The 10,408-nt window shown below is 42.1% G+C and overlaps 1 protein-coding gene across 1 annotated transcript; it reads left to right on the top strand.

Moving 5' to 3' along the window:
* The first annotated feature begins 737 nt into the window (after nucleotides 1–737).
* On the top strand, nucleotides 738–10,077 carry LOC111236258 (fructose-bisphosphate aldolase A-like). Its single transcript, XM_022764928.1, has 8 exons — nucleotides 738–846; nucleotides 2,038–2,154; nucleotides 4,169–4,435; nucleotides 5,668–5,828; nucleotides 6,123–6,206; nucleotides 7,877–8,051; nucleotides 8,173–8,372; nucleotides 9,154–10,077. The coding sequence occupies exons 2-8, from the start codon at nucleotides 2,043–2,045 to the stop codon at nucleotides 9,247–9,249; spliced, it is 1,095 nt and encodes a 364-aa protein (XP_022620649.1). The 5' UTR covers nucleotides 738–846; nucleotides 2,038–2,042; the 3' UTR covers nucleotides 9,250–10,077.
* Nucleotides 10,078–10,408: the final 331 nt, after the last annotated feature.

The following is a 10,408-nucleotide window of genomic DNA, read 5'->3' on the forward strand; positions in this document are numbered from 1 at the left end:
ATTGGTCTGACGTGTCTCAGGACAGATAGAAATCTGTCTGAGCAGGAGGTGCCTCCATGACATCAAGAAGTTCAGAGTTAGCTGCTCAAACAGTTGTCATGAAGGAGGAAATTAGCTCTAGAGACCAAAACTGTTTTTGTACCAGGCTGTAAACATGTTCATTTCTGCTGTAAAGTTGGACATTTTAACATGGGAGTCTATGGGGACTGACTCACTGTTGGTGCCAGACTCTAATGGTCATTAGAGGAACTGCAGGTTTTGGTAGTTCAGTGTTGGCTTCACGTTTCAGCCTCAGACTGCGCTTCAGACCCATCTGTGAGAGTGAATAAACATGACCTCATTGATTGGTCTGGTTTCCAGACTAAAGTACTCTCAGCTCTTTAACTGCACTTCACTTCCTTTCAGTGCTTCCACTTCTACTGACACTTTTAATCCATTAACTCATACTGCAATTAATATACATGCAAATAACTCACAGTTACAGACAGATTAAATTTGATAAGGATCTCTAGGAGACTTAAGACGGAACTAGAAGACCTGCTCAGAGCTGTTTGGCAGGATTTTCACCGGTTACCTGTAAGACAAGGAAGAGGGTAAATTTTACCCTCTTACCAGCATCATCGTCCAGCCCGTCAAAGCCCGACGACACAACCAGACATCCTCCTACTGAAGGAAACCTTGCGTCAGCCAGATGAACACTGCGTTCTGATTGGAGGACGCCCGCCGTGACCACGCCCCTCTGCCGCTGCCCTGTTCGTCCTTCTCTCCGTCTCCATCTCTGTTCTGTTACAACAGCAGCTTCCTGCATCTGTGTGCTTTCTTCTGTGACTGCGGAGCAACATCCTGGTGAGTTTCATTTATTGATGAATCCAGAGTTTAAAACAGGAGCTGAGGAGAGGAAGCTTCACTCCTGTTCATCTCTTATAGAGTTTATTAGTCCAGCCTGTCACGTTACTTATTGTATCTATCCAGTATTTATGTTGCTGCTTTGATATTGATGTTATTATTGGAGTGAACAGACCTACTGTGGTCTAATAAAACGGAATCTGTTTGTGCTGAAGTTCCTCTGGGTCCTGGTGGTCATTGGGAACTCCCAGTAGAACTCAAAGTCGTTCAGATGGCTTGACAAGGACGCGGAAGTGCAGTCATGAGAGCCGCTTTCTAATAGCCTAACGCGGATGTTACTCTATTATAATTTCAAGTAGAAGCAGTTGTTGAAAAGTCAGTAACTTTCTCTAAAAGTCCATCAGTAAAACTGCGGACAGGAGTGCTCCACAGTAAAGTGGTCAGAAGTAAGAAGTAAAGTCAGAAGTAAAGTAAAGTTACTCCTCGCGAGTCATGACGCATTCATTTCTTGTGAAAGCGGTCCGTGGATTCCTCCAGGGCTGCTGGTGAAGGTCTCGGGTCCTTGGCGAGTGAACAGGACTTCTGTAAATGACTTTAAGGGGTTTTTCAGAACTCTGATGGTTTCCTCTGATTAAATGTCAAGAACCACGATGTGAAACTACTTCATTACAAGCCAAAGTCCTGACACTAAAACAACACTAATGTAAAAGTATCAAATATATAAAAGTATCATATATATATATATGTGCATTACATACAGTACATATTATATATGTATTACACACATATATATTAATGTTGTGGCTGATCGATGTATAGACACTTTAAATCTGGGACGTCCTGATAGTTAAATAGTTACAGGTAAACCACACAGCTGCAACATCTGTATTTCACTTTGTTTCATATCATACCTCTGTCTCTGTCTCTCTCTCTCTCTCGCTCTCTCTCTCTCTCTTTCTCTCTTTCTCTCTTTCCTGTCTGTTTCTACACTACTCTATCCAATAAAGTTGAAATGAAAAAAATAAAAGTTTAAAAGCTCTAAGCAGTTACAAAGAGTTGTGTGGTCTCTCCTGACTTTTCCTTTTCAGATGTGGAATATATAGTGGAGACATCTTCTTCTGTGTCTGTCAGACCAATATATGGAGTTACTCAAGAATAAGTGTTTTCTTTCCTCTCTTGTCTCCATCACAGTCAATATGACTCATGCGTATCCCTTCCTGAGTGCTGAGCAGAAGAAGGAGCTCAGTGACATCGCTCAGAGGATCGTGGCGCCTGGGAAAGGCATCCTGGCAGCTGATGAATCCACAGGTACGGCAGACACACTGTGTGACCTGCAGAGAGGGAGGAGGTGCTGATGAATGGCCTGTACTAGGATCACACTCATCCTGTTAACCACCATGATCAACCACAGTCCAGTTCAGTAACTCAGTAGAAACAGAATATCTACAGCATCTGTGTGCTGGATGTGTAGAGCTGAAGATACTAGAATTCATTTTAAATTTAAAGTGTTCTGCTAGAAATATAAAAGCACATACAAATGTATTCTGCCCTCCATTTTTGGACGCACTATCATGCACATCAGCAGGGCCGATATCATTGGATTAGTTTAACTCATCAAAGACGTACAAAAGTATAAATCAGTATCGACACAGAAAGAAACCGTAACACAGAAACGTTTGCAGAAACGTAAAGTGTGAGTGACTCTGGCAGGTTCATATTGACACTGTAAAATGTCCCACTCACTACACTTTAGTCACGTACAGTTTTAAGGTGTCCTTATAGTGCAGCAAATAACTGTAATAATCTCTCAAATGTGGATACAAGAATCAAAATTGGCATTTTATCCTCCTGAGACCATTAATTTGAAAATTTTCATTTCATTGAAATTTCTAAAGGGCAGCATTTTTCAAGATCGCTGCCATTTCCAGGATAGGGAAAACATATTTAACCACAGAGTTTTATCCATTGGACAGATTTCAATGAGTTTGCTATTGAATCCTACGTTTTTGATTATAAGGATATCAAATTCACAATTCACAAATACCAGCCATCTTGGAAATGGTGGCCATCTTGAATTTTTGAGTGGCTAACGTGGAGGATTTGTGCCAAGTTTAATACTTGCATCCACATTTGAAAGATTTCTCCTGAAATATACAGTTATCTGCTGCACCATTATCAAACGTATTTCTTTAGGTCATGTGTTTATGAAAAAAAAGATTTTTGACCAATATATAGTTTTGTATTTATTTAAACCCTCAAATATCTATATGAGTCATATTCCTGGGCTCAAATGTTGGTAGAATAAACATTTGTTCATCAGTGGAGGACAAAATAACAGAAACACTAAAGAAAATGATAACACTACTTTAAGAAGAACTCTGAACTGACAGTTTGAAGGTTTCACAATGTGTGTGTGTTTGTGTGTGTGTAGCCATGTCTGTGATCATTACAACATTTTGAGATGTCACGTTTGATTGACACATCCTCTTCAGCTATGCAACACAAATGACTACAGTGAGCTTTAATAATGTCAGTGTGTTGATGTGGATGAGAATTTTTGGACTTTGAACAAAGATCCAGCCATGACACTAGTCTGAGTGTCTGAACCTGCACTTCCTCTAATGACAACTAGGTAATCCATCCACAGAAATCAACATGTTTATTTCTGCTGTAAAGTTGGACATTTTAACATGGGAGTCTATGGGGATTGACTCACTGTTGGAGCCTGACTCTAGTGGTCATTAGAGGAACTGCAGCTTTTGGTTCTTAAGTGCTGGGTTGCAGCTCTGGAGGTTGATGCTTGGTATCCATTCAGAAACTCCCAACTTCTCTGGCACAATATTTTAATTATTAATTTATGTGATGTGATTTTGATTTGATTTATTATTATTATTATTATTATTACTATTGTTATTGTTATTATTATTTTATTGTTAATTATTCCCAACCTGTTCTCAGGACCTGCCAAGGAGTTGCATGATTAATCTGAGAGCTTTCCAGATGATTAACAGGTAGAAGAGGAGAAGAAGCTTTTTCTCATGAAATACTGAAGAGGTTTACTTCTTTTTAAGTATTTAAAAGAATGAGTCTCAGACTACAACATCTCTCTGTGGTTGAACTAATCACAGCCGATAGAAATAACCTGCGATTAGAAAAGTCAGAAGAAAACAGGAAAGATTTGGTGGAGGTATCTAGTCCCTACATCGTTTACGCCCCAAACACACTTAGACCTGCCCTGGCTGGTAAATGCTCACATCCTTTGAACTCAAGTTTCTAAAGTGGCGTTTCCATTTAAAGTCTTCTTCCCATGTCCTGTCTCCAGGCAGCATGGCCAAGCGCTTCCAGAGCATCAACGCAGAGAACACGGAGGAGAACAGGCGCCTTTACCGCCAGCTCCTCTTCACCGCCGACGAGCGGGTCAACCCCTGCATCGGCGGCGTCATCTTCTTCCACGAGACGCTCTACCAGAAGACGGACAACGGCAAGCTCTTCCCCCAGCTGGTCAAAGAGAAGGGCATGGTGGTGGGCATCAAGGTGGACAAGGGCGTGGTTCCCCTCGCTGGCACCAACGGAGAGACGACCACTCAAGGTACAGAGGTGAACATAGAAAAGGGTATTGATTACTGATTGGATTTGCTGTCATCAGGATGATAGTGGAGGATGCTACATATTCACAGTGGACACAGAAAAACAGAATCAACACATTTTCAAGCTCAAAGCTATTTGCTCATGGCTGATCCACAGTGATTTGGACCAATCACTGTTTTTTTATCCCATTATCTCAAGATAACAGAGCTTCTTATCCTGACAGAACGGGATAATTGTCCCGTTATCTCCAGATAACAAAGCTTGTTTTCTCATTATAATTACTTACAATCAGAGATCAGATGCAGATGGAATCTTGTAGTGCTGTAAAGTGAAAATGTCAGGATGACGAATTGATGTGTCTTTTCATAGATCATTTTCACATCAGTCCTCCTCGTCAGCTAACAAGTTACTAAGGATTGCTGCTAAGGAGGCGTATTACTGTGACTTAGTGTATGAGGTTCACTCAAAATCATTTTCTCCTGATAATATCTTGTCTCAGGATAACGAGCTTTGTTATCCTGACATGTCTTTCTGTCTTTATCATATCTTTATGAAGACGACACGAATCTTCTCCCGATAAGCTAACTAGCTTTCAAAGCTCCTCAGACTGCGGTTTGTTGTTGTGTTTCCTCTTCTGCGCTCTCCTACTACACCATATGATGGACAGATGTTTCATCCAATCACCTGCCAGCAGATAATACCTACTTAAAGCCTCAGTGTGAGAGGAGTAGTAGACCAGAAGCGCATTCACCTATTGATTGACAGCTGTTTTAAAGCTCCCACCACCTGACTTTGGCCTTCTCTGATTGGTTAAAAGGGCAAATATCTCTGTACTGCTGCCAGGCTTTTCAGTTAGTCTGGATCACAGAAGCCTCTGATAGCACCTCTCCACTCTCAGATATGTTTTGGATCATATTTCAACATAAAGAAATACTAGAAAACAGTTACATACTGCAGCTTTAATTAAAGGTTTTGCCCACAGGACAGGCGCATCCTGATTAGCTGATTTTTCCACAGCTTTCCAATAACCTCATGTTGTTTTCTCTATAGTGAGACTGCAGGTGTCTGTTTGTGTTTAAGTAGGAAACATCTCTGTGACAGTGCTCCCCCAGCAGAGACCTCTCAGCCTCCTCTTCCTGCTTCCTGTCTCATAAATGTCCACAGCTTATCTCATGTCTTACATCTGCTGTCTGTCTCTGTCTCTGTCTCTGTCTCTGTCTCTGTCTCTGTCAGGTCTGGACGGGCTCTATGAGCGCTGTGCTCAGTACAAGAAGGATGGTGCTGATTTTGCCAAGTGGCGCTGCGTGTTGAAGATCACCCCCACCACTCCCTCCCAGCTGGCCATCATTGAGAACGCCAACGTGCTGGCCCGCTACGCCAGCATCTGCCAGATGGTTAGACACACACACGTACACACACACATACACACACACACACACACACACACACACACACACACACTCATATACAACTCGCATTCAGCCTGCTTCCTCAGTGCAGTGATGTAACACAAACAGCTGTTACAACACTCACTGCACTGTTGGCCCATCTTCTTCTCTTCCATCTAACTGTTGGTACACAAGTCACAACCTCAGGAGAGGAAGTGCTCCTGTCTGTTGTCATGACGCTGGTCGCTGTGTTCTCTCCCACCCATCACTTAACATTCTCCCTCACTGCCCTCCCCCCAGCACGGCATCGTGCCTATTGTGGAGCCTGAGATTCTCCCAGACGGTGACCATGACCTGCAGCGCTGCCAGTATGTGACTGAGAAGGTGAGTGAAGCTGATCCTGAGAATAACAACAGCCTGTCATTGTGGTCCACGTCTAATACGACAGAGAGGATACTAATGTGACTCTAACAAACAAATGCAGACAAACAAATCTGTGCAGGAATTTGGTAAAAAAAAAAAAGATTGTTGCACCATCTCATTCACCGCTGCCTGCACACTGCCTGCACCTAGACATGTGAGAACTTGTGCATAGTTTCACTTTAATTTCTTAGTTGTTTTGAGGACCATGATAGTCGTATATCTGCTGCTTCATCGATGTATATGTCGAAACAGCATTAAAACAGCTGTCAAAGCAGCATAAGAACATATGTGAAAAGAAAAACATTTGTCAGGAAGCTCTGGATGTTATTGTTTGGCATGTCTAGACCTGCTTCACTAAAGAAACTCATCCAACAAGAGTGTTCATTGTCCTCTTTCTGTGCACCAATTTAGTATCAGGGTAATATCAGAATCATTCTCTGCTGTTTTAGTTTAGATTCCATTCTTCAAAAATATCTTTTGGCCTGGGTTATATTCTCAACTACTGTCAGGATAAAATATTATTGAAATCACAATATGGCCAAGTGCAATATCCAAATTGCAAGAGACACCCAGCTGAAAAATCATATTCTCCAGATGTTTGTTTGATACAGAGAAAATCAAATGATGACCTTTACATCTGACATCATGACTCGTATCACAATTACAATATGATTTTTTTTGCATATTGTTCAGCCCTGTACAATGGTACGTGTCCCGCTGCCTGTGTCATGCACATTTTGTACCTCAGCCGTTGACGTCACTGTACATCTTCTTCTCCTACTGTTGACACAACACTCAGGTCACGCTGCCCCTCACGTCACAGACCTCCACTTCAGAACAACATGATTAAGAGTCTACAGCCATGCAAGTGACTCTTTGGCATTAGCACAGCAGTGCCAGAGCTAAATGCTAATATCGACATGCTAACATGCTCAAACTGACAGTAGCCTATGTTGATTTTAAGCAGTACTGCTAAACACAAAGTACAGCTGCCCTGGGAGAACCACATGGATCTCCCAGGGTTTTCCCATGTTTTCCACGTTTCCTACATTTGATCACGTGTCACATGGTACCACATGCTGCAGCAAATAACATTTTCAACAAGTGCAGTAATGTGAGTGACAAACATGCAAACAAACAAACATACATGTATGTAATCCCAGAGGTTTCACATGGTAATTAACATGGGCTTCACACGTTCACACATGTTTTCACGTGTTAAATTCCACATGTGAAACTCATGGTTCTCTGTAAGGGTGAGATCACTAGAGTCAGTAGGATTCATCCTCTAGGGATGGTGAATGTCTGTAACTTTTGTGTTCATCTATCCTGCAGTTGTTGAGGTGTTTCAGTCTGGACCAGAGTGGTGCACCGACTGACCAACACTGTCAGCTGTCTGCTTTTAGCCACACTGGCCGCTTGGGAATATACATAAATGCAATATCCTAGGTCCAGTAACACAACCATTTATGTGAATGAACCTTTAATCTCAGCAGTAGTTCCTGGAGGTTCAGTTCTTACACATAGTGACTTTACAAACCCACAGCAGTGCTCCCTCAGCGCAGCAGAGTCTTTGAGTGTCTATGAAGTGTCATTGAGACTAGATGAAGATAAGTGTCCCTCGCTCTCAGGTGCTGGCCGCTGTCTACAAGGCTCTGTCTGACCACCATGTCTATCTGGAGGGCACGCTGCTCAAACCCAACATGGTGACCGCTGGACACTCCTGCCCCAAAAAGTACAAGCCTCAAGAGATTGCCATGGCAACTGTCACTGCCCTGCGGCGCACCGTACCCCCGGCTGTGCCAGGTGAGATGGATGGGCATATATATGTATATGTATATGTATATGTATATATATATATATATATATATATATATATAAACACACACACACAGTTATAACAGGTACATGTTATTTCCACCTACAGGTGTGACCTTTCTGTCCGGTGGTCAGAGTGAAGAGGAGGCCACCCTCAACCTGAACGCAATCAACCAGTGTCCCCTGCACCGGCCCTGGGCCCTCACCTTCTCCTACGGCCGGGCCCTGCAGGCCTCAGCACTGAAAGCCTGGGGGGGCAAGAAGGAGAATGGCAAGGCCTGTCAGGAGGAGTACATCAAGAGAGCCCTGGTAAGGAGGGAGGAGGAGGAGGAGGAGAGAGATGGACAGACGGTAGATGATGTTTACCAGAAAGGAAAAAGACAGAGTATCTGGTGAAAGCAGGGAATAACATGAATGTGGAAACAGTGTCAGACCACACAGGTCTGGTCAGGGTTACACAGAGTTACACAAGTGTTCATGTTACAGATCACAGCTCATTTTTGATCTTGAATTTTTTTTTCATATCTGGAGGGAAAACTGAACCGTGAACTACAGCAGGTGTAGCACGTAGCTATAGCTTTAGCTCTTTTATCATCTCAGTATTTCAGCCCAATAACAAAAGACCAGCTGCTTCAGGAAGCTGGCTTTTACCTTGAACTCATTTGATTAATGTCACATTTGTTTAGTTACATGCAGCACTAAAGCAAAGTGTTGACTGATATGATAAGAACCTTAAGGTTGCTGCTGCACATTTGCTTGATCTTATTAAAGGGCCCGGTGTGTCAGAACTACTTTAAATACCTTTTCACATTGTGTTAACATAATAAATTTTCTTTGTATAATCTTATATAATCTGATGTATAATCTTTATCTGCAAAGTAACTTCAGTATTTTCCTCTGAGCAGCAGAGTACAAGTATAAAGAAGCAGAAAATTGAAATACTTAAATACAAAAGTAGCTCATGTAAATGGTTTTTCAGTCCGTTATTCGGTTCCACACAAGTTATATAAAATCATGACAATGTTGATGTTGAACTTCTGACAAATATAATGAAAACCTGAGCTCAGCTTGTCTTGGTGTTTGTCCACAGAACAACAGCCAGGCAGCTGTGGGGAAGTACGTGTCCTCTGGAGACAAGGGAGCGGCAGCTCAGGAGTCTCTGTTTGTGGCAGACCACGCCTACTGAGGTCAGCACAGCGGCCCGACCTCAGCGCCCAGCTGCAACCACCCCCACCCCGATCCCCACCCCTCAGCGCACTTCATCCGCATTCCACTGTCACTCCACTGCTTCCTGTCACAGCAACAGGCAGCAGTCTCCTGAGTCACATATGTTAATCAACATGATTCCTAACGAGTTCCTGATAAAGAAACATTATGATTTGAAAAAGATCCAAGTATAATAAATGCTCCACGTGTGTCCTACCTTTGAGTTTGACTTGTAAAGTCAGTGTTACTGTACTGAACCAGTGTGTTGTCACTTTATTTCGTGTTTGTGCACTTAAACCCCAGAGAAAGAGAGGGTTCCTCTACAGCGTCGTCCTCCTGTAGTTTGATGTCACATCGACACGTCTCTGACATTGTCGTAATACTTCATGTGCCTTCATCTGTCACCTGAACCAGCCGCTGGAGAGAGACTTTGTAGAGCATGTTATGATGCATGGACAGTATTCACTCAACCTTTATTTAAACCTTGAATCTCTTAAAATAGAATAATTCAAACAGCAGAACAGTTAAAAACTAGTGTGCTTTTCCAAAATTCACTGTTTCTGTACAAATGTCCAGTTTCTTGTCATAGCTGACACGTGTGCTAATGTGAAAGTTATTGATCCAAGCTGCCCTCTCAATACTGTGTCTGTTCAGAGTGGTACTTTACATCATTTCCTCAATCTCTCTGGCTCAATATTTACTCTTGTTTATATTTAGTCTTGTTTGAATTCAGGACTGATTTCAAATCAAAAAAGTATTAGAGTGTAAACACTGGAAAGAATTTCAAATTAAAAGATTCCACTTATAATTTTGTTCTGTGTTGTTTTGATCAGTTTGGATATATTTATTGATTTCAATCATTTATGTCAAACTTCCTCTGAATGCCTCACATCTCATCTTTGTCCTTAACGGGGCTGTTGGTGACACCATGTTAGGTTGAAGACCCAGAGCACAACAACACGGCCAACATTATTAAAGCAATATTCTCTGTAAAGCTGCCATAGAATAGCAGTGGGTTGTTGAAGCATTCAGAAAGTTTTCAGACCCCTTCACTTGTTCACATTTTGTTATGTTACATTTTTTTTCCCTCATCAATCTCCACATGATAAAACACCATAATGACAAAGTGAACACAGAAC

Source organism: Seriola dumerili, unplaced genomic scaffold (assembly GCF_002260705.1).
Source record: "Seriola dumerili isolate Sdu_G_001 unplaced genomic scaffold, Sdu_1.0 BDQW01000609.1, whole genome shotgun sequence".
Taxonomy (NCBI): domain Eukaryota; kingdom Metazoa; phylum Chordata; class Actinopteri; order Carangiformes; family Carangidae; genus Seriola; species Seriola dumerili.

Excerpts from the sequence above, each read along its gene's own strand:
- LOC111236258 (XM_022764928.1), top strand. The coding sequence starts at position 2,043 with ATGACTCATGCGTATCCCTTCCTGAGTGCTGAGCAGAAGAAGGAGCTC. Across the intron at positions 4,436-5,667 it reads CGGAGAGACGACCACTCAAG|GTCTGGACGGGCTCTATGAG; the intron begins GTACAGAGGTGA and ends TGTCTCTGTCAG. Across the intron at positions 5,829-6,122 it reads ACGCCAGCATCTGCCAGATG|CACGGCATCGTGCCTATTGT; the intron begins GTTAGACACACA and ends CCCTCCCCCCAG.